Source organism: Python bivittatus, unplaced genomic scaffold (genome assembly GCF_059951505.1).
Source record: "Python bivittatus isolate LINGU-HERP-01145 unplaced genomic scaffold, Pbiv_v1 ctg000500_np1212, whole genome shotgun sequence".
NCBI lineage: Eukaryota > Metazoa > Chordata > Lepidosauria > Squamata > Pythonidae > Python > Python bivittatus.
Genome location: NW_028277079.1, coordinates 270802 through 292687, shown reverse-complemented (window position 1 = coordinate 292687; position 21886 = coordinate 270802). Strand labels below are relative to the sequence as shown.

Here is a 21886-nt window from a genome sequence, read left to right as displayed (position 1 = left end):
GGGAAGGTTCCGGGAGCCGCGAGGCTACTCCCTGCCACGGCTGCAGGCGAGGAGCGGACGAGCCGGAGCCGGAGCCGGCTCAGCGGGGGCGCCCCGGCTGGGAACGGCAGCCCGCCCACCCCCGGGGGCGCCACCCTCCCGCTGTGGCGCCGCGCGCCCGCTCCACGGGCGGCTCTGCGGAAAGCGCCCCAAGCACCGCTGCCGAGGGCTGCCCGGTCGTCCCCGTCCGGCCTCCGACGGAGGGAGCGGCCAGCCGGAAGTGCCTTCACAGCCCCGGGCAGAGCAGAGCCCTCAACTCCCACCCCCGGAGACCGGCGCCTCCGCGACTACCCTGGCCCCCAAGGGCTTGCCCGCCCCCGGCCGCCTCCCTCCTGCAGACAGCAGCTCCGGTGTCATCCCGCCCACCTTCCATCGCCTTCTAGTATCAGCCAAGAGTGTCAAAAGAAGTTTATTTTCTACATCGAACTGCCAATCTTTCACGAAACAGACGGTCCTCCAGTCTCCATCCCCCTTCTCTGCGTATGGGAAGCGCCCCTACGGCCCCCCACCCGCCCCCTGGACTCACCCACCTTTCTACAGTGGCAGCTCTGCCCTCCCAACAGACCAGCTTCCCCTGCCAGGTGCTCTGCCGATGCCTTGGGCTCTACTGCCCAGTGCTGGAAGGTGCCAGGGGTGGGAAAAGCTGTTGGCACCCCACCCCGCTTTTCTACTTGCTGTCTCGTGTTGCCCTGAAATCCACACATGCCCCGGCGCTTACCCATTCCAGACCAGGAGCACTGAAACCGCTTTGTAGCCTCTGCCCGGCAGCCTCTGGCAAGGAGGTGGGGGGTGAGGAACCTGACACAGGCAGATGACAAGGTTTGCCCCATAGCAGACTGTGGGGCAGGCACACCCAGGCTATCCAGGAGGGCAGGTGGATGTGAGAAGGCTCCGGGCCAGTTGTTCTTCTCTCCTAGAACTACAAGGGTACTGCTGCTTTTGGCCAGCCGGTCAAGGGGCACCTTGGCTGATGCTGGGCGGACAGGCAGTCCTCCAGGAGAGCTTCTGGCAGATGGGGCGGAGAGCAGGTGACCCCCCCTTCCCCAAGGTCCTTGGGCTGCCACCTGGCCCTTCCTGCTGGCTGGATGAGGAGCTGGGAGATTCAGCAGGTTCAAATTAGGGCAGCCACAAACACACGCAGGTGGCTCTTGGCTGAAAAGGGCTCCCCGCAAGCTCCAACTGCCAGGGCAAGAGCCGTGCTCTTGGCAGCAGGTATGGGAGGGGGAGCCCCTGGTCATGAGGCAAACGCTACAGGCAGGGGCTGCTCAGGACCCAAAGGGCAGCTGGCTCGTTCCTGGACAAGCAGCTGAGTGCCACTGTCCCCCTTTGTGCTGGGCAGGAAATGCCCTCTGCTAGCCAGTCCAGCCAGGCAACCTCCCCCAAGCCTGAACCCAAAGAAAAGGATTTTCAAAAGAAGCCCGCACTCCACCTGACCTGCCCATAGAAAATTCACACCACACTAGCCATGATCTTTCTTAAACATAAAAGTCCTACTGAAAAGAACAAGAGACACCCTCCTCCCACGGTCCCCAGAAACCAATTCCAGTCCCACCAACTGCCCTTCCCAGCCAGCCAGCCAGCGGGATCCCCCCACCGAGAGAGAGGCCTCCCTGCAGAGGAGGTGGCGGCTGAACAGAGGGGCAACCTAGCTTCCGTGTGCCAGGAGCAATTAAAAGAAGAAAACGCTGGCTTGGAAGAGTCAGTCGAACCAGGGTCCACGGGGACTGTCCTGGCTGGAGAAGGGCGCAGTCTCTGGGGGAGCGTTCTTCCGACTAGCAGCATGGCAGCCGACAGCCCGCAAGGCTCGACCTCGAGGGTCCGGGTGGGGGGAGATGCTGGTCTGCGGTCACCGGCCTCCTGGCAAAGTCCACGCAGGAGCAAAGTGGGGAGGAAGCAGGGAGGGGAGGCGACGAGAAAGAGTCTCTAACGTGCAGGTTGGATCAGGCTTGGACTCCCACCCCATCCCATTCCTCGTGGGCTTTTCCAACTGAGGAATGGCAGCAACAGCCCGGCTCTTCAGCGTGCCCCTCCTTGGGGCAAAGGATCCCTTCCTGATGAAGAGCAGAGCCTGAAAGACGGAGACAAACACAAACATGCCTTGGGGGGAGAAGTCAGGTCTTCATCTTCCCTGCCTCTCCTGAAGACAAAGGTGGGCAAGCCCCAGCTGCCCTCCCCACCACAGGCAGGCTGCCCTCGGCCTGGGAGGCTTCCCTTCATGTTCTTGCCCTGGGCGGGGGGTGGATTCCAGGGCCTTCAGCGGCCAGTAAGCCCTGCCACACGTTCCCTGGGCAGCCCAGCACAAAGGCTGAGGGAACGCGGGCGGGGGGCCCAGGAACAAAATCCGGCCATTGCAGCCACAGAGCTTCTGACGAGGGCATCAGGCGGCTGCCCTCCTTCCCAGCCCTCCCTGCCCTGGTGCCTGATGCCCCTCTCCTCGGTCGTTTTCCTCGCCAAGAGACGCTCCCCATTCCACAGCTATTACTGGGACCCCTCCGGTGCCCGGGGGCGGATTGGGGTCTCTCCTCAGGCTCCCCCCTTGAAGCTGCTTCCCTTCCGCAGAAGCCCCGTTTCAACCACCACTCTGGACCTCAAGGCTCCCCGTCCACCTTCCTGCCCTTCAGTAAATTGCCAACCAAATGCTGGGGCGGTTGAAAGGCACGGAAGCCCACACTCACTGGCCAGCTGCCTCATTCCTGCTGCTCTTCGTTGCTGGCGCTGGGGGTCCGGCTCCGGATCTGGCTGCGCAGCTGCTCTATGAGCTCCGGATTTTGCTGCTGCATCTGCTGAGCAAACTGTTGGCCTCTGGACCAAAACAGGAGAGATAACAATAAGACGGCACAATTATTGACCGTTGGTTATTTACGATCCAGGGAGCGTTCTGATTGGTTGAGAGAGGAGTGGACGGCACCCTGACCAGGTGGGTACGGAGCTGGCTCAAAAATAGTACTCAGAGAGGACTTTGCAATGGCTCCTCCTCAAGTGGAAGAGAGACCGGGGGGGGGAGGGCATCACGAAGTCCAGTCCTTGGTATCTTGGATCGGCTGACGACACAGAACTGGAGGGGATAGTTGAGGAAGGCAGGAACAAAATGCAAAGCTATCTTGATAGGCGAGATAAATCGGGCAAAAGTAAGAGAATGAAACTTAGCAGGGACAAAGTGCAAAGTTCTTCTCTTAAGAAGCGTAAAACAGGCACAGGCAGAGGATGGGGAACATCTGGCCGGGTAACAGGACTTCTGGCAAAGGGAACTGTAAGCGATCACCAGCGGAACGGGAGCCGGCAGACCGATGCGGCCGTAAAGAGGCCAAATGCAGCATCAGGCTACAGCAGCGGGAGTGCAATTGCTAAATCATGGGAAACAGTCACTCCGCTTTACTGGACTTTGGTCAGGCCTCGCCCGCCTCAAGGGTTGTGCCCGGTCCTGGGCATCACATTTGGGATTCCAACAAACTTGACCTGGTTCAGCAAGGGCAAGAATGAGGTCGGGACTAGAAACTAAGCCCTACGAAGAGCAGTGGAAGAGCCCTGAGAGCAGAAGACCGAGGTGGGATGGGACAGGAGGTCCACCCCTTCCAGAATGCTGGATGTGGATCATGGATTTCAGCTACAGGAGGGCAGAGTCTGATTGCTAAAAGCCCCAAACTCCTAAGAGCAAGAGGCGTTTGGCAGGGGAGCCAACGACACGCAGGAGGGCTGGGCTCTCCTTTGCTGACAAAGGATGCCGGATGGCCACCGGTCCGGGACACTTCGATTCTGATTCCTGCTCCCCAACCCTCGAGGGCTCGGAGGGTCTCTTCCAACTTCAGGATTCCACGCCAGGGATGAAGGGGTCTGCCATGCAGCCCTTTCGTAGGGCACCAGCTCGGAGAGGAATGAAGGGATGCCCCAATACTGACCAACAGGCCAGGGAGGGGCAGCCTGCCCCCGTCCCCGCAGATGAAGACTGGGCCGCTTCTGGCCTTGGGGAGGAGGAGCCGCCTCAATCCACTTGGGGTGGCTATGATGAATCTGAACCAGAATCTAACTCAAGCGCAAGAGAAGCCTTGAAAGTGAAGATGTCACACCTTCCAAGACAGCTCTCCAATCTTTGGAAAGAGGGCCTTTCCAAAGACCGGAGAGCTATCTTGGAAGGTGTGACATCTTCACTTTCAAAACGCTGTTTCTGACAACCCAGCTGTCATTCTGAGTTTGTCAGATTGTACTAAAAACGACCTTTTTCAGGATGTGTCTTTTTAAGCAACGGTTTCAAGTGCAACGAGCCCAGTCAAGGGACGCGCGCTTTGCTCCCACCCTGCCAATGGCTATGGAGGGTGGTTTGTGGGAAAATCTCCCACGGTGCTCTGGGCCATCAGTGGGGAGGAGGCTATAAGGGGAAGCATGCAAGAGGAGCGAAGAAGCGGACCAAGCTGGCTGCTGCTCTCCGGGGCCCGAAGGCACGAACTCTCAGCAGTTCTGTTGGGGCGGGGGGAAGCAGTGCATCTACTCACGCTTGGATGAGGCTGGCAAGATCACGTGGGGAGGTGCTGGCTCCCGGTGCTGCCATGGGGTCCTGGCTGCCTGAGATCATTCCTGACATCCTGCAAAACGGAGGGCTCCGTGACCGGGAGCTCTTGCCCCTCCTTGCAGCCACGCAAGCAGGGCCTAAGCCACGGTCCTGCTTCGGGGGCATCTCGTGAAATGAGAGAAGCGTCGCTGGGCCCAAACTATCACACAGAAGGCTGGGGAACTGGCGTCTGCAGTCCTTTTATCGGGTCCAGGGCCTATGGAAACGCTGCTGGTCTCCAGGCACGGGGCCAACAGCGGCCTCCCCTTGCAGTGAACGCTGAGCTCCCACCCCCACTCCCTTCAGACTGCAGAGGCAGGGGATTTAGTCTGGGTAAAGTAGGGGGCTCTGCTTTAATCAAGGGAGGGGAGACCATTTTGCAGGGCGGGGAGTTTCCCGGGAACCAGTCCATCTTCTAGTGTGAAGCCCTGCCTTGAGACGCCCAAGGGGGCTGCAGGAGAGCACAAGTTGAGCTGCACCCAGGAAAGGCTTCTTCTTTCGCCCCCCGGACAGCTGGGGCGGGAGTGGGATTCTCCCTCCTCTCCCCCCCCCCGAGGGCTGCAGCTACTGGCTCCTGGCCTGAGCACAGACCTCTATTTTGGGGGTGGTCCCACTCGCCCCACAGTGCCCCTTCTTCAGCAAGGAGCTGTTTCAATAATAAACCATCGTTGGCAGGGCTCCCAGGAAACCTGGGTTGGCAGACCAGAACAAGTGGGTCTGCAGGACGTGCTAAACCAAAACCAGACCCCAGTTAAACCAAGAGCACTGGCTTTGAGCTCCCTTTTGCGGAGGGGAAAAATTTCTTCTCCTCTGTAGCTTAAGGAAACGTTTCTTTAAAAAAAACCATTAAGCCGAAATGTTTCCTCGTAGATTTCAGATGGGACACTTTCTTTCTCGCAGCCCTTCAAACGTCCCTCCCCGAAGCAGAACCTTTGCAGGACTACGAGCAAAATACTTACAGCTGCTGCACTTGCGGGTTGTTCATCAGGTTCGAGGCCTGTCAAATGGATTTGAAAGGGGGGAGAGGAGAGATGACTTACTCAGCAGAGCTTAATTATTCAGGGACACAGCCAAAGATCAGTTGCTTTCGCCCAGAAGGCTCAATGACGTTTTTAAACTGCCCCCAGTATGTTGGGACCACGCCTCCCAGAATCCCCTGCCAGCAGGCAATCCCTCCATGTCTGGAGGGAAGCAAGTGGGAGGAGGTGGTTGTTGGAGATGTAACTGGCTATTCGAGTGCCAACACACCACGGGGACACTGACTGACCCTCCCCTCTGGCTGCAGACCCAAGCCAAGCCCTCGGTTTGGGGTACCTCTCAGTTCTGCCTCCATCAGCCAGCCGGCCAGCCAGATTCTAAGATTCTGGGTCCCAAGACTGCTTCTCCCATTTTTCCCTTTTCTTTTGTGTTGTTTTAGGGGGCAAGTTCCATCTTGTTTTTACTGATTGGAAAATCACACTGGAATGCCTTCCAAACAAAAGGTTGGGGGCAAATTCCTTAAATCTGGAGTGTGGGGGGGAGCCCGCAGTTCATATCTTTTAACTCTGTGGCTGTGGACCATCCTCAAGAAAAACCAAGGGTGAGGATTCTCAGCTACTTTGAGGCTGGAAGCTCACAAAAACTGTTGTGTGGATACTAAAACAGGCTAAACGCAGCTTAAAGGACGAAAAGAGAAAGGAAACGGCCATCTGGTCTTGACCTCATGGGTGATCCAGCTGCTACAGTCCACTTCCTTTCCCCTTGCTCAGGTTGCCCACCACCCTTTATGCAAATAAACAATTTTGCAAGAAAGCCACACATTTTTGGCAGAAAAAGATGATTATGGAATGGGCCCAGCCTTCATCTCTGGCCACAGTGTCCCCTGGCAGGCAACCCCCACTACCTTCAGAGAGTGCAAAGCACCACACCTGAGCCTGCGGGGGGCGGGGGAGAGCCACGTGAGCCGCAGACCCTCTGCAACAGCTCTGCGGCCTCAAGGAGAGGGAAGAACCAGAGTCGCTGGAGATCCAAGCCGGAATCCAGAAGACAAGGGAGAGCGGCAGAAGCTGCTGCTCCAGACAAAGCCCCCCCACATTGCCCTCTCACATTCCAACCATCCCCCCCAAAGCAAAGCAGAGCCCCTCCCAGTCTCCCATGCTCACCATGCTCATGAAGCCGGGGTTGTTCAGCAGTCCAGCCAAATCAAACCCTCCAGTGCTGCCCGTCTGTGGGGAAACGTGGAAAGTGAGTATCAGCATGGCCCTCTGCCAGGCGCCCCGAGGGCAAAGGGGGTGCCCTTGCCCCTTCAGGGCCCACAACTCGCCCAGCCAGGAACTCACTGGGCTTGGGGCCTCCTTCATCTTCTGCTCAGTGACTTTCAAGTTGGACTTGTAGGTTTCATTGTCTGGGTCCAGCTCCAGCGCCTTTCTGTAATAGAAGACGGCTTCCGAGAGCTTGTTGAGGCTGGACAAGGCCAAGCTGCAGAGGAAATAAGCGGGCAGCAAAACAGGCGGCGTTCTTCCCAAGCTCTCCTGCGAGCGAGAGGTCACCAAGCTCTAACGATACGCACAACGCCCCCTCCGCTGCGCTGGTTTCTGGTCACCGAGTGAGGCGCTTCCAATTTTTACGCTTTCTCCCCCTACTGATTTTTCCTACGGTTAGCATTTATTTCACCGTGTTCATTTTTAACCTGAATTCACAAAGATGGGGAACCGCACGCTGCTCAGCGGTAGCTTCAAAGGGAGCGAACTGCACGCCTTGGAAATACGCAAAGCCTTTTGTTTCACTGGGGGAAACGACGGGCGGGCAGGGAGTGGGGGAAGAGCCCGGGAACTGGCAACCTGCGAGAGGGAAATCCGCCCTCGGAAAGCGCGCTGCTGCGTTTGAGCTAACTGTCCTGGCTGGGGGTCCTGTTGGTGCAGCTGAAGGCAGCGGCGGGGAGCGGGGAGGGCTGCCGGGTGGGGCCGCATCCCCACTGCTGCCTCTGTGCAAGCCCTCAACTAGTGTTACTGCACGCACACCGAGAAGGCACGAACTCGCTGAACAAACTACGCGTGTTCCTGGAAGCCAAAGACAAACGCTTTGTGCCCGATTCATCCGAGGCCAAAATTCCAACACAAGATCCTAAGGGCCATTTCCACTCTTTCACGTGGAGGCGCAAGCCTACAATTCTCCCACGTGCACATAGCACCAAAGGAAAACAAGCTAGAGGAGCAGGCAGGGGCTCTCCGTGGCTTCTGCGGCACCGGATATCTGGCCAGAAGGATTCTCCTGGAAGGCCCTGCCTGGCTTCCTCCTGTTCTGAAACCCCAGGTTCTCCCTCCCGTGGTCGGCCAGCCCTCTCTCCTGCTAGGTCCAGGGGGGGGAGACCTGGGCCGCAGCAGGCCCAGCGCTGGAGCCAACGTACCCCATCCTGCCATAGGCTTTGCTGTATTTGGGGTCGATGTTGATGGCTCTTTCGCAGTCTCTCACTGCTCCGGCGTAGTTTCCGAGTTTGCTGTAAGCAGCAGCCCTGAAATGGGGGCAGGGAGGGAGGGAGGGAGGGGGGAACTCGAGAGATGCTCTCCAGCTGGAGCTCGGAGGCAGCCCCTGGCACTTCAGCACCCATAAGCGACGGTGGGCTGTTCTCCCCCCACTGGCACCCATTTCAGGCAGCCGTTCCCACCAGGCTCCTTGCGCAAGCACAGCTGGAAAGCTGGCGCAGAAACCCCCTCTCACCGGTTGCAATAATACACAGCGTTGGATGGGTTGAGTTCAATGGCTTTTCCGTAGTAAGAGACGGCGCTTTTAAAATTCTCCACTTTCATCTGCTCGTTTCCTAGAAAGAAGAAACAAGGGAAGAGCCACCTGTTTGCACCAGGGGGCAACCCCGCCTCCGCATGGGGATCCCTGGCTTGGGTCTCATGCGAAGGGCCACTGCAGGCGAGCCCTGGAGCCCTTCCTTCAGCACCCACACACTGCTGGAGCTGCCAGCCCACTGTTGGCTTTCTTCCCCTGAAAGTCCTTTTCTGCTTAGGCCTTCCCTGCCTTGGCTAGACAGTCTGGGGCCCAAAAGCACAACAGAAGAGACCCCCAGTGAAGCAGGCAGAGGATGCCAGTATGGAGCACAGCCCGCGCAGGCTGACAAGCTTACATCAGGGAACATAGCTTCTCTTGTGCTACGCTGCTGATTTGAGGCTCATGGGGCCTTCACAGTCCCCCCCTTATTAACCCCCATGTAATTCTTAACGGGAGCGTGACGCCTTCCAGAATCTCCATCTTATGCTCCTTACGTGTAAGGGAGGCAGATTCCTGTCCCGTGTCCTGCTCTTTCAGGAGAGCAGCCGCTGGGAAACCTCAGAGGGTGTGCACTGCTTCCTGCGCCACCCTCCCAGGGGAGCCCTCCCACAGATGCAGCAGAGCCAGGGGACGAGCAGGACCCCCCGGGAGGTTCACCTTCAGCTTTCAGTCTTTCAGCTTCAACCGCGTCTTCTTCGGAGGGAGGGACAGGCTCAGCCATGGGGCAGCTCTGCAACGGCTCCTGTTGGGGAGGGAGAGAAGACACGGGCATTGGGCGGCGGCAGGGAGCACTGCTGCTGACCGCAGGACTGCCAGGGCGGCCACCCAAGAATCTCTGGCCAGAAGGCCCCGTGACGGACACGGGCAGGACCCCCACCAGTAACCTTCTTTCACTCCAAAGTCTGTGTGAACTTTCCTCAAAGACAATGCTGGCTGGGGATTATGGGAACTGCAGCCCAATGCTCCGGAGGGCACTGGGTTAGGAAAGGGTAGACCTACCCCAGCAGCTAACGGCTCCCCAGCCCTGCCAGAGGTCTTGCCCTGCGCTACTCTCTTCCCAACCTCTTCATCCCTGGGACGGTGCGGCAGAGATCGCTTCTGCACAAAAGGTTCTCCTTCTAGAAAGAAACGGTTTGTCCCTGCCGACCACAACGAATGTCACTCTGAGACCGGTAAATATCCTTTGAGAAAGTTTTAGGTTAACGCGTCAGATATTTTTAAAAACTGATACCAAACAAAGAAAGCTCTCATGGAACACAGAAACTCCCAGCCTTGAATTTTGACCTTTCTGGAGCTTAAGCGATTCTTTTCTAAAGTTGTTATGGCATAACTCGAAAGTTGTTATAATTACTGTACCACAGCAGGAGACTTGGCCCCAGTTTTACTCAAAAATCAGTTGCTTTTCCTGCATTAAAGCCTACAAGATCTAATTGGATTGTGCTGCGAAGGAAATTTAATCCCTGGGCCCATTACGTGCTGACCCCCAGGGGTCAGCCTTTGCTTGAGAATGGCAAATAAACTGATTTGGGCAAGCTGATGGGCATAAAATGGGAAAGGGGAGTTGGAATACCCTACTTTAACCAATCAGCGGCTTACAGTTTTAAAGAATCTTAAACGCGCCCAGAGTCACTTCTTAATGAGATGGGCAGTGACAAATTCGATGCTCCATGCGTAAGTAAAATAAATTAAGGAACGCATCCTCCTTTGCCCTTTGCAACGCGTTTAGCCCAACCGAGGGCCCTGCTTGAGTGCGGCGGACGCCTTGCGGGTGCCGGGCAAGGGCTGGAGGTCCGCTGCAACCCGCCACAACCGCACAGGTCGGACGGCGACACGCGAGCTTTCGGCCGGGCGGGACTGTCCCGTCTGGATTTAACGCGGCGGCGCTGCGAAGGCGAGCAAGAGTTCAAGGCGTGCGCGCGGCCTCGGGCTACGGGCCCGGCCCGCAAGGGCCACCGCGGGCCCCCCGCTCGCGGCCCGCGCCCAGGAAGACCGCTCGGCGTCATCGGAGCGGCCCCGCGACGCCAGACCTCAAACCCCGCGCTCGTGGCTAGTCCCGCGCGGGCGCGGCGAGGGTCGACCGCGGCCCCTGCCGCAGCCCGGCCGGCGGGCGCCCCGCGGGGCCAGCCCCGGCGCTTACCTGGGCGGCGGCGGCGGCGAAGATGTCGGGCAGCTTCTGGGAGAGGGCCAGGCCCCTGTCGTCCGCGGACACCCCGAAGGCCGTCTCCAGGCACTGGATGGCAACTGCGGGCGAGGAGGCGGAGGCGGCGTGAGGAGGGTCGCCGGGGGGGGAGCGCGCGCGCCCGCCCCGCCCCGCCCGAGGGGCCGCGGGGGGGCCCGGCGTTGGCGGCGCCCACCTACCCTCCAGGCTCTCCTGCGCGTCCGGGGAGAGCCCGCCGTGCCGCAGCTGCTCCTGCAGGAACTCGACGATGGCGAAGGCCAGGCGCTTCCGCTCCGCCATGCTGGGCCCGGATCCTGCGGGGAGGAAGCGGTCCTGCTCGGGCGGAGGGCGCGACCCTACCCGGGCGCGCCCCCGGGCGAGCGGGGGAGGGGAGGGGAGGGGAGGGGGGCGGAGGGGAGACCACCCGGCGGACCCGATACCGCCCCGCCCCGCCCCGGGCAGAAGGGCCGGCGGGCGGGCGCGGGCCCCGCCGGCGAAGCGCGGGCTCCCGGGCCCCGCACGGAGAGGGGCAGCGGCCCCGGCCCAGCCCGCTCACCCCGGCGGTCGCCCACCAGCGCAGGAGCAGGCGTGCTCGCCCCCTTGTCCGCCCTCCGGCCGACTGCGCAGGCGCAAGCGGGGCAGGCAGGGTCAGGCCGCTGCGCCTGCGCGGTTCCGCCAGTCCTCCCTCCGCAGAGCTAGGAAAGGGTAGAGGGGCCCCTGCTAGCCGGCGCCCACTCCCGGGTCCCGCGCGCAGAGAAGCGCGATGCGCTCGGCCCTTCCAGGTCCGCTGCGCTCGTGGACCCCAAACACGCAGCACCCGCATTCCCCGCTGGCGGGGAGGGGGAGGGGGCCGGGGCTCCGGGTCGCCTGGCTGGCGCCCGCCGGTGCGGACCCGTGGGGCACGTGCAGAGCGCCCGTCGTTCCGCCCCGTGGGCCGGGCCCGCGGAACTTCACGCCACTGGGCTGGGGCGGGGCGGGCGGAGAGCTCCGCCCTCCGGGGGGCGGTTCTCGTCCGTCCGCCTCCTGGCCGAGATCGACCGCGAGGCATGGCTCCCCCGACGGGTAACCCGCGGGCCGGGGGCCGCCGCACGACCTCCCTCCCCCTCTCTGTCTCTCCCCGGGGCGGGGCGGGGCGGGGCGGGACCGGACCCCCTCCCCCCTCCCGCGCGCCCCCCGCCCCGGGCCGGGGGTCTGACGGCGTCTCTCTCCGCCCGAGCAGGAAGCGCCCCGGAGAGCCCGCCCCGCGCGCCCCGCGCCGGCCGCCTGCGCTGGGACCTGGGCGCGGAGCAGATCCGCAGCGCCGCCGCCCAGCTGGTGGCCCGCACCAGGCAGGCGTACGACGCCGTGGGCGCCCTGGAGCGCCGGGAGGTCTCCTGCGAGAACACGCTGGGCGCGCTGGCGGCCGCCGAGCTGGAGTACACAGGTAGGTGGGTGGGCGGGGAGGGGAGGGGGCGCGAGGAGGGGCGGGGGGCGTGAGGGGAGCCCCGGCCCTGACCGCGCCCCCGCCCCCGCCCTCGCCCTGCAGTGCAGCGGAACATGCTGGACTTCCCGCAGCACGTCTCCCCGAGCCGGGAGGTCCGCGCGGCCAGCACCGAGGCGGACAAGCTGCTCTCCGAGTTCGACGTGGAGACCAGCATGCGCCGGGACATCTACCTGCGGATCACCTGGCTGCAGGTCAGCCGGGCGGCGCTCTGCCGCTTCCTTCCGGGAAGGCGCCGGCCGGGGCAAAGCGTCGGGGTCGCCTGGCCGAGGCCCCGCGGCCGCCGCAGCGAAGAGCCCGCGCCCCGGGGGGCCCCCTTCTCCCCTGCCCTGCCTCCGCAGCAGTCGCGGAGGGCCAGCCTGCCCCACCCCGGTGCCAGAGCCACGCCGCGTCTCTGCGGTTCTCCCAATTGGCCACACAGCCTTGACTAGCCCCAGCCTACTGGTGGGATTTTGGTGCCAGAGGTTGGCAGGCACCCTCGAGAAGCCCGGGGCGGGAGCCCGGCAGGTAAGGTCTGCCCTGCCCGAGTCTCTCTTCCTTCCCCAGGAGAAGCTGGAGGGCGCTTCCCTGAAGCCGGAGGCCAAGCGCTACTTGGAGAGGCTGGTCAAGCTGGGCCAAAGGAGCGGCCTCCATCTCCCTGTGGAGGTGCAGGAGGTGGGAGCCCTCCATGGAAGCCCTTCTCTCCTGGGCAAAGGCGGGCGGAGGGCTAAGGGGCAAGAGCCCTTGGCCCGGCGGTGGTGGAGGTGGCATCCAGTCCCTGGCGGGGAGTTCTTTAGAAGTCTGCAGAGGTGGCTTTGAAGGAAGGGAGGGTTCTGCCTCTGGGCAGGGGGGTTGGGGGGAGCTGGGGATCCTGGGCTGCTCCGTTCATTTCCACGCTTTCCCAGAAAATCAAGAAGATTAAGAAGAAGCTGAGCGTCCTTTGCATCGACTTCAACAAAAACCTCAACGAAGAGGCGACTTTCCTGGCTCTTACCAGGGAGGAGCTGGGTAAGGCTGTGGTGAGGGAGGCCTCTGACCACAGCGGGAAGCGAGCGCGTGGGGCCAGAGTGGTGGGCATCCGGCCCTCGGCTCCCCCATCAGGAGCGCTTCTTCCGTGGCCTCTGGGGGTGCTGCGTTTTCCCCCCAAAATGGGCAGAGGGATAGGAGCCACACTTCAGCTTGACAGGGATAAAAATTAGTCCAAGAAAGGTTACTTGCAGGCTTAGCGCAATGCGTCTGTTGGTCAAGCCGATGGTAGAAATCGAGCATCTGGTAAACTTAAATAATCCCGCGCGCTAATTCCTCCTTCTCTCTGGCTTCCGATGGGAGGTTCGACCTTTTGCTTGCAACTAGAATCTCCTCCTCTCCTTTCCCCCTCCCCCGCTGATGGGGGGCTTCTCCCAGCTCACCGCTATTTAGAATCCCTTTTGAAGGAGCCGAGGGTCCGTGGTCTCCGCGCCAGTCCTTTGGCTGGTCCTGGAAGGAGCAAATCCCCCGGAGCCCAGGGCTCAGGAGCCTTGCCCGGCATCTCTGTGGTTGGCGGATCACTGTCCTGGCGCTTGTCACCCCCACCTGCAGCTGAGAGCCCTCTTGGGGGTGTTTGGGGCAACCTAGCTGGCCTGCCTTTGCGTAGCTTTTCCCCACCTCACTTCTGCCCCCGCCCCCTCCATTTTCACCCCTTTTGCGCCCGCACGCTGGAATGCTGCCGCCCCTCTTTCAGCGCGCGTCTGCAGGCCCAACTGTAACAGGCTGGAGCTCAAAGTCATGCGACTGCGGTGACATAGAAAAATTGTGCCCGTGGCCACTCTGCGCGTGGCAAGGAAAGGTTTGTCCCCACCGTGAGTCTGAGCTGGGGCCGAGTTCTCGCATTTCCCCAGGCGGGCAGGCCGGCCGGCTCTCCCAGCCCAGCCCAAAGGTGCCGTTGGCCTGCACAGCAGGGCTCCCACATTCAAGCTTCCTCACCCTTCCCTTCAGGAGGACTCCCAGAAGATTTCCTGAACTCCCTGGAGCAGGCAGAGGATGGTAGACTCAAGGTCACCCTCAAGTACCCCCATTACTTTCCCCTGATGAAGAAGTGCTACGTGCCGGAGACCAGGAAGCAGATGGAAGAGCGGTTCAACTCCAGGTGCAAAGAGGTATGGGGGATCAGGCGCCCTTCCCTGCACACGCACTGCCGGAGCAGAGTTTCCGTCTGGCAGCTGAGCTTGCTCCACCCAAATGGCGCAGGAGAATTGCCGGATCCTCGAGGAACTGGTGGAGCTCCGGGCCCAGAAATCGGCTCTCCTTGGGTTCGAAACGCACGCGGCCTTTGTGCTGGAGATGAACATGGCCAAGGACTGCAAGACGGTGGCAGCGTTCCTGGGTAAGGCCTCTGGAGAGCTTGGCAAGGGCTGGATGGCAGCAGGGAGCAGTCAGAGAAGAGAAGATTCCCAAGGTGGGGCGTGCTGCGCGGGCACCAAGGATCGATACCTGTGCTTTGTTCTCGCTGCTCAGAGGTAGAGGACTCCGGTTCTCCAGGAGAGGCGTTGAGCCCGGAGCAACCCCAGGGGGTCGTGTCTGGCTCCAGGGGGCGGGGGGAAGTGGCTTATCAGGGTAGAGGAAGGGAGCCCTGTCCTGGTGCTGGGACTCAAGAGTCACCTGAGCAGGCGGGGGGGGGGAGGAAGGGGCTGTGGCTGAGCAGGAGAGGGATGTCTGGGCAGGGAGGAGGCCAGGCAACAGTGGCGACAAAGCCCACCCAGGCGTCCCGGCAGGGGCTCTGCTCGTATGCCAGGCTGGGGCGTTCAAGCTTCCCACCTGCGGGCGATCTCTCACCTTCCTCGGCTCCCTGCAGATGAGTTGGCAGCCAAGCTGAGGCCTCTGGGGGAGAAGGAGCGGGCCGTGATCCTGGGCCTCAAGCGGAAGGAGTGCGAGCAGCGGGGCCTGCCCTTCGATGGGCGCATCAACGCTTGGGACATGCGCTACTACATGAACCAGGTGGAGGAGACCCAGTACAGCGTGGACCAGAACCTGCTGAAGGAGTTCTTCCCCATGCAAGTGGTGACGGCGGGCCTGCTGGGCATCTACCAGGAGCTGCTGGGGCTGGCTTTCCACCCGGAGGAGGATGCCCAAGGGTGGCACGAAGACGTCCAGCTGTACACTGTGCAGGACCTGGCCTCCGGAAAGACCCTCGGCAAGTTCTACCTGGACCTTTACCCACGGTGAGCCTGGGAGAGGCGGTGGGACGGCGGCCACTCTGGGAAGGCCCTTGAGGCTGGGGCTGGCTCTAAAGGAAAGAAAGTACCTTCGTGTTTCCTGCAAAGCTGCTGGATTTCCACTTTCCAAATTCACGGTGCTGTTTCATGATCACGTTTAGTACACCTGAAGCTTTGATCTGGAAAGGGGGAAAGTCCGTAAAATACGCAACGCGTTACGAACTTTTCTTGAAATGCAGAACCCAAATTTTGGGGGTGGGGGGTTATATTGGCAACATGCAAAAACAGACTAGAGCAGAGGTATTTTTTTTAATCCTGCCTTTATTATTTCTTATAAATAACTCGAGGTGGCGAACATACATAATCCTCCTTCCTCCTCCTACCTTCTCCATAATAACAACCTTGTGAGGTGGGCTGGGCTAAGAGAGGACTGGCCCAAAGTCACCCGGCCGGCTTTCATGCCTGAGGTGGGACTAGAACTCACCGTCTCCTGCTTTCTACCCTGGGGCCTGTACCGCTGCACCAAACTGGCTCTCAATTCATGGCGCACTTAACGTCTCGGCAATTTTTTCACGGCACCTCTAGGCCGGTGGTTTGCGTGGCATCTGACATGTTGAGTATTGCTGCATTTCCCTTGAACATTTAAAATATCCTGTGGTGCCCCTGCGAGTGTGCTGCGGTGTGCTGAGCCGCATAGTTTGGGAACCGTGGGGTTAAACATAAAGATTTGAAAAATGAAAGAGAAATTGGCAAATACATCCCTTGTTACCACATGGCTTGTTTACTGATTATCTGCCATCTAGTCAGTGCCAACTCTTAGCGACCCCATAGATAGATTTTTTCCAGGAGGATCGGTCCCCAGGTCTTCCAGGGGTACCCCCATCACCACTGTCCCCCCTCCTGGCTGCTGGTCGTCCTTCTCTTTCCTTCCACCTTTCCCAGCATTAGCACCTTCTCCAGAGAGCTGAGTCTTCGCATAACGTGTCCAAAGTAGAATAATTTGAGTCTGGCCAGTGGTACCTTGAAGGAGAACTCGGTTGATTTGTTCAACGATCCACCGGTTTGTTTTCTTGGCTGTCCAGGGTCTTCTCAAGAGTTCTCCGACACCAGAGTTCAAAGGCGTCAGTGCTCTCCCCGTCCTGCTTCTTCAAAGTCCACCCTCCCTTCCATAGAGGGTCACGGGACGCCGTGGCCTGCGCTGACCCTCTTTGTAGGGAGAGATCCATCTCGGCACTCGAATCGCTCCTCTGAGGCCTCCCTGGCTGCTCTGCCGAGTGCCAGTCTGTTGATGGCTGAGCCTAAAAGGCGGACGCCATCACCGCCTCGGTATCTTCGCTGCCGGTTCTGAGGCCGCTCGTTCTACCTGCTGGCGTTAGCTTGGCCTTCTTTCCGTTCAAGTTCAGTCCCCTTTTTCCCGGGGCTCCGTGGGGGCTCTCAGGGCCGTGTCGTGTCCCTTCCTCCGCTCTAAGGCCACGCTCGCCTTCTTCCATCCCGCTTCCCTTGGTGTATGTTCCGCACAGAGGCTGAGTAGAGGCGGGGAGAGGAAGCAGCCTGGTCGCCCTCCTTCGCCAGCCCGGCGCCCGCCTGTTTCGCCACGTTCTGCCCGGACTGGGGCTTCCCGGCCCGTGGATAAGTTTCTCGTGAGGACAAGGAGATGTTCTGGGATTCCCATTTTTCTGAGCGTGATCCACACGAAGCCGTTCCGTAATCAGTGAAGCGCATATTGGCCCCTTCTAGGATTTTTGGCTTTCCCGGGGCGGGGCGGGGCGGGGCGGGAGGGATGTAACAGGACCGCCTGCCTTCTCTTGGCGTGCTGAGGCTCGGGGAAGGGGCGTTTTTAAAAGGCCTTTCTCGCAGCAGGAAGGCCCGCTTTTACGTAAGCAGGCTTCACCCGCACGCGTTTTGTGTTTGCACGGGGGAGATTAGGGTTTGCCTCGGCCTTGTGGGTACGTCGGAAAGGCTTTGCAAGCGAGGAGGAGGGCAGGGGGGCTGCAGAGGGTGCAAGAGAGGGGAAGCCCCTGCCCCGTCGCCACCCTTTCAGGAGGCCGCTTCTGTCCGTGGAGGTTCTCTGCCGAGCGATGGGCCGACCCCCAGGGCGGGAGAGCAGCAGGGGTCTGCTCACGCGCTGCTCCCGCAGCCTGCAGTCAGAGCCCGGATCTTTCTGCCAGCCGAGGGGAGGAGGGCTCTGGCCCGGCTCGGGAGGGTTCTTTGTCTGCCGAGGTCTGGACGCGCCCCACCTCTACAGGGTGCTTCGTTGCCGCACGCCCCTTCCCCAACAGCAGGCTCTTGCCTGGGCTCCCTCCGCCCTCCTCGGCTTTACCGAGTGACGGAGCCGGGTCCACGAGCCTTCTTCAGTGCTCGGCCCTTGCCGTGGGTAAAAGTCCTAGAGTTGGTAAACTCTATTCATATTCGCTCCCTTCTGGTATTTTTTGGCTTTCTCACTTATCCAGCATGCATCAGCCTTGGCCTTTTCTAAAAGCAGCTTGAACATCTGGTACCTCTCTTTCCATGTAGGAAATCTAATCTGTGTTGGATGATCCTAAGCATTATTTTGCTATCATGCGAAATTGTACAATAGTTTGCATGCTCTGTTAAGTCTCCTTCTTCTGTGTTGGAGCGTGGGTTGACCTCTTCCAGTCGGTTGGCCGCTGTATCCTTCTCCAGGTTTGCCAGCAAAGCTTGGTCAGGACCTTGGCTGATGCTTCTGCTGCTGCTTGCCACGTTTCGGTAGGTCTTCCGTCAGTTCCTGTAGCTCGATGACTTGGTATTGGCCGGAGTGCTGATGTACGTTCGTCTTCTAGCACCTAGGGCAGAACCTCACTGAAATTCTGGCTGCGTCTCCCACTTCCGCAAAGGATCAGGCCACTGGGAGGAAGGAGGCCTGGTGCGCGACCTCGAAGTCCTGGGCAGAAAGTCCCCCTTGTCTCAGCAGGACGGTGGTCCTGATTCAGAGCAGGACCTGTCCTGACTCAACTAAAAGCAGCATAGGAATGGTGTGAGCAAAATATGCAGATACCAAATTTACGTGCAGATTTTTTGTAGTACCTCTGGAAAAAATAGAAATAATCTGAAGAAGCATATAACAAATGACACAATGACGTTATTCAAGACCTCTGTTTGTTTCTAGAAATAACTTTTGTCTTTTTCAAAGGTGGTGTATGTGTAGAAACCCATAACCTGTTTTAGTGGGGGTCAACGTACCAACGTCTTCCAAAAAACTAAAAACGATCAGCTCGTTTACAAAAGAATAAACCGGTCATCATTTATGCCTATCGGTCGGTACATTTTGGGTTGAAACGGACAGTTCTAAGCCTTTGGAAACAATCTTCCGCTTTGGCTGCTCTGGGGCTCTCTCTTGTGGTCTGACCTCTTCTTTTGCCCTGTTCCCCGGACCAGGGAGGGGAAGTACGGGCACGCGGCCTGCTTTGGGCTGCAGCCTGGCTGCCTGCTGGCGGACGGCAGCCGCCAGATCGCCGTGGCCGCTATGGTGGCCAACTTCACCAAGCCGACGCGGGAGGTGCCTTCCCTGCTACAGCACGACGAGGTGGAGACCTACTTCCACGAGTTTGGCCACGTCATGCACCAGCTGTGTTCCCAGGTGAGGCTGGGGTGGAGGCCGGGGGGAGCGCCCCAAGCGCCGCGGAAGAGGGGCGGGGAAGAAGGCCCCTTGGCGGAAGGGCTGTGGGTCCGTCCTGCGCCTTGACCCCCTCCTCCCGCAGGCCGACTTTGCCATGTTCAGCGGGACCCACGTGGAGCGTGACTTTGTGGAGGCCCCGTCCCAGATGCTGGAGAACTGGGCATGGGAGAAGGAGCCGCTCCGGCGCATGTCCGGCCACTACCGGACGGGCGAGCCCATCCCGGATGAGCTGCTGGGGAAGCTCATCCGCTCCCGCCAGGCCAACGCAGGTGGGGGGCCTCTGGGCCCGGAGACTGGCAGGCGCCTCGCGGAGGGGCGGTCTCCGGGGGGGAGGGGCCCTGCTTTCTGCTTGGCAGCTCCCTGCCTCGGCCCTGGGGTCTCGGGTACGCTGGAAGGCAGTGCTGCTCTGGGGGAAGGGGCCGGCGTGAGCTGGGAGCCGAACTGGTGCAGCAGCGGCGTCTCCGTAAGCCGGCCACGTGGGCCCGTGCCGGGTTCCTAGGCCGGGAGGGCAACGTGGGGCCTCCGGACCTTGCTTGGGGTCTGCGCCACCTGTCCGTGGTGTGGTAGCTGGGCCAAGAGAGCTGATGGCCAGAAGCCCCCCGACCGAGTGGGGCCTTGAGCCTGGTGCCCGTCCAGCCCAAGGCGCTGCCCTGAGGGGTTCTGCAGAGGCCTCTGGAAAGTACGGCGGTGGTGGGGGCGATGCCAGAGCCCCTCTGGGGAGTCCGCCTGCCCCCCGGGGTGCACTCTTGACTGGGAATGAATTCACCCCGCTGACCCAGAGACGCTGCGTGGACTGGCCGGGGAACCCACCGCGTTTGGTCCACGCCCTGCTTTGCCCCCTTTGCTTCTCAGGGCTCTTCAACTTACGGCAGATCGTTTTGGCGAAGGTGGACCAGGCGCTGCACACGCAGACGAAAGCGGACGCTGTGCAGGAATACGCCCGGCTCTGTGACGAGGTCCTGGGGGTTCCAGCCACCCCAGGTAACTGGCAGGGCAGAAGAGGCTGCCGGGTAGCATGGCATCACCGCTCCTGGCCCCTGGAAATACTTCAGCTCTCCCCTCGTTCTCTCGATACGCCGCTTTGGGTGGCAGACAATTGGCAAACAACGTGTGACGTATCAGCGACCTGTTAAAGCAAGGAATTCAGACCCAATAAATAGAGCAGCTGCATGAGGCCCACCTGAGTGCAGACCCTGCGGCTTTGGCCCATAGACCTCTGCCAGCCTCTGAACTGGTGAGGAAAGGGGGGCGTTCCTCAGGTTGCCCCAAAGTCTGCAGGAAGCAACCAGGTCCCGAGTCGGAGGCACAGCGGGGCTGCTGCGGGGTTGTCCTCGGGGAGCCTGGGCCCCACGAAGGAACGCCAGCAGCCTCTTTGGTGGCCGGGCCCTTATTCCTAGGAGGCCTGGCTTGTGGGGGGCCTCGTGGGGTTTGCCACCCTCCCGTCAGGGCCTTGTAAATCAAAGCCAGTCTCTTGGGTTCCACTGGGAGAGAGCCACGAAAAGTGAACCGGACCTGGAAGACCTGCCAGGAGAGCCCTCAAAGGGTGCGTTGTGGGAGGCTCCTCTTGTTGCAAGCTGCCACCAGGCCTGCGGAAACTCTCACGCTGCCCTTTCATTGCCCGCTGTAAGGTACCAACATGCCGGCCACGTTTGGCCACTTGGCGGGAGGCTATGATGCCCAGTACTACGGCTACCTCTGGAGCGAGGTCTACTCCATGGACATGTTCTACACGCGGTTCAAGCAGGAGGGGGTCATGAGCTCCAAGGTACGGGAACCCACCTTGCCCTGGGCCTGGCTTGCTGAGGGCCTGCGCCGCGGGGAGCGCCTCCGAAACAGGAACGTGTCTTGCTTTTCGTAGGTGGGGCTGGACTACCGGAAGTGCATCCTTCACCCGGGTGGCTCGGTGGATGCCTCTGACATGCTGCTGCGATTTCTCGGAAGGGCCCCCAAGCAGGACGCTTTCCTGGAAAGCAAGGGGCTGGCCGTGGAGCCGAGCCCCCCGCCCTCCGCGTGCTGAGCGTCTGCTGCCCCCCGGGGCCTCTGGCGTCGGCGGGACAGCAGCGGACGTGGCCCTCTCCCCACCGGGGGGTGCTGGTGGGCCTCGGCAGAATTAGGGTGTGCTCGGATTGGAGGGGCCTCTGCCCTTGCGCAGCAGGGGGATGGGGGGTGCAGCATTATTAAACTGCGGTTGAATTGCTTACCCACCCATGTTCTGTGCTCCTCCCCAATGCTGAAGGTCTTGCCTGAAAGTTGTGGGGAAGCTGCTACAAGGGTGAGGTGTGAGCCGAAGCAGCGTGTTTCTGTTGGGTTTGAGCCTCGTTTAGGAAAAACACTTTCTCGGGGGAGTTTTTGGCCCTGCAAAGGCACAAGGAGGGCACAGGGCAGGGGGAGTGGGTGGGAGGGAGGGACATTCAGATTGCCCTGGGAGTGTGGCTTCACCCCCCCGCCCCGGTGGCAGCTGCAGCTCGCTTTCCCAGGGGAGCCCTGTGCTTTAACTGAGCCCAGGCTGCAGGGAGCAAGAGGCAGGCCACGGACCGTGACCTGGCCCGGGAAGGGGACCTGTGCTTGAGGACTGAAGTCTTGGATTTGGGGACGTGGCAGGGCAGCAGAGCGCTGCAAGTGCCCAGTGTGCCAGCCTGGTGCTTTTGCCCGGAGCTCTTTCAGACAGGCTGGGGCCCGGCCCCCTCGCCAGCCCCAGCAGCTCCTGTCCGCCCAATGGCAGGACATCTGCAGGTAGCGGCCAGGCGTCAGGCTGAGGTCCAGCGTCCAGGCTTTCCCGCATTTTCCGGTGGTTTTCCGTCGCTGCCTGCCTCGAACAGCCTGGGTCTTCTCCTGCTGGGCCTCGGGGCAGCGTGAAGCCAGAGTCGGGTTAGGGTTAGGCCAAGGCGGGAGGGCGATCTCAACTCTGGGAGGCTGCTATGTTGCAGTAGCCATGGCACGGTGGGTCCCGTTCCTGTTTTAAGAGCTGCTGAGTTGAAGGGACCCCGAGAGGGTCAGGCGGAGGCTGGCAGAGATGCCTCTTGGGTCACGCTGCAGGCCTCCAGCGTTAGGCCTGTCCTGGGCACCTCCCCGCCTTCGCCCTTGTTCTTGCTCCAGAAGGGGA

The 21886-nt window shown here is 60.7% G+C and overlaps 2 protein-coding genes across 4 annotated transcripts; one reads left to right on the top strand and one right to left on the bottom strand.

Annotated features, from left to right (window-relative positions):
- Window positions 1-7: 7 nt before the first annotated feature.
- SGTA (small glutamine rich tetratricopeptide repeat co-chaperone alpha) lies at window positions 8-11895 on the bottom strand. Of its 2 annotated transcripts, none has more exons than XM_088147326.1 (12): window positions 11772-11895; window positions 10697-10810; window positions 10476-10579; window positions 8996-9080; window positions 8279-8378; window positions 7968-8072; window positions 6901-7039; window positions 6724-6786; window positions 5542-5579; window positions 4527-4616; window positions 2715-2841; window positions 8-2107 (listed from the first exon to the last, which is right to left on the bottom strand). In XM_088147326.1, exons 2-11 carry the CDS (start codon window positions 10794-10796, stop codon window positions 2727-2729), a joined length of 939 nt encoding a protein of 312 aa, XP_088003452.1. In that variant the 5' UTR covers window positions 10797-10810; window positions 11772-11895; the 3' UTR covers window positions 8-2107; window positions 2715-2726. The 2 variants fall into 2 exon arrangements, with proteins under 2 accessions (XP_088003452.1, XP_088003451.1); XM_088147325.1 differs by lacking the exon at window positions 11772-11895 and adding an exon at window positions 11053-11211.
- THOP1 (thimet oligopeptidase 1) lies at window positions 11194-20983 on the top strand. 2 transcript variants are annotated; one of them, XM_088147322.1, is made up of 13 exons: window positions 11194-11278; window positions 11716-11919; window positions 12022-12170; window positions 12523-12630; window positions 12861-12963; window positions 13930-14090; window positions 14182-14317; window positions 14786-15152; window positions 18543-18744; window positions 18866-19052; window positions 19636-19764; window positions 20412-20548; window positions 20642-20983. In XM_088147322.1, the coding sequence occupies exons 1-13, from the start codon at window positions 11260-11262 to the stop codon at window positions 20798-20800; spliced, it is 2061 nt and encodes a 686-aa protein (XP_088003448.1). In that variant the 5' UTR covers window positions 11194-11259; the 3' UTR covers window positions 20801-20983. The 2 variants fall into 2 exon arrangements, with proteins under 2 accessions (XP_088003448.1, XP_088003449.1); XM_088147323.1 differs by lacking the exon at window positions 11194-11278 and adding an exon at window positions 11426-11558.
- The last annotated feature ends 903 nt before the right edge of the window (window positions 20984-21886 follow it).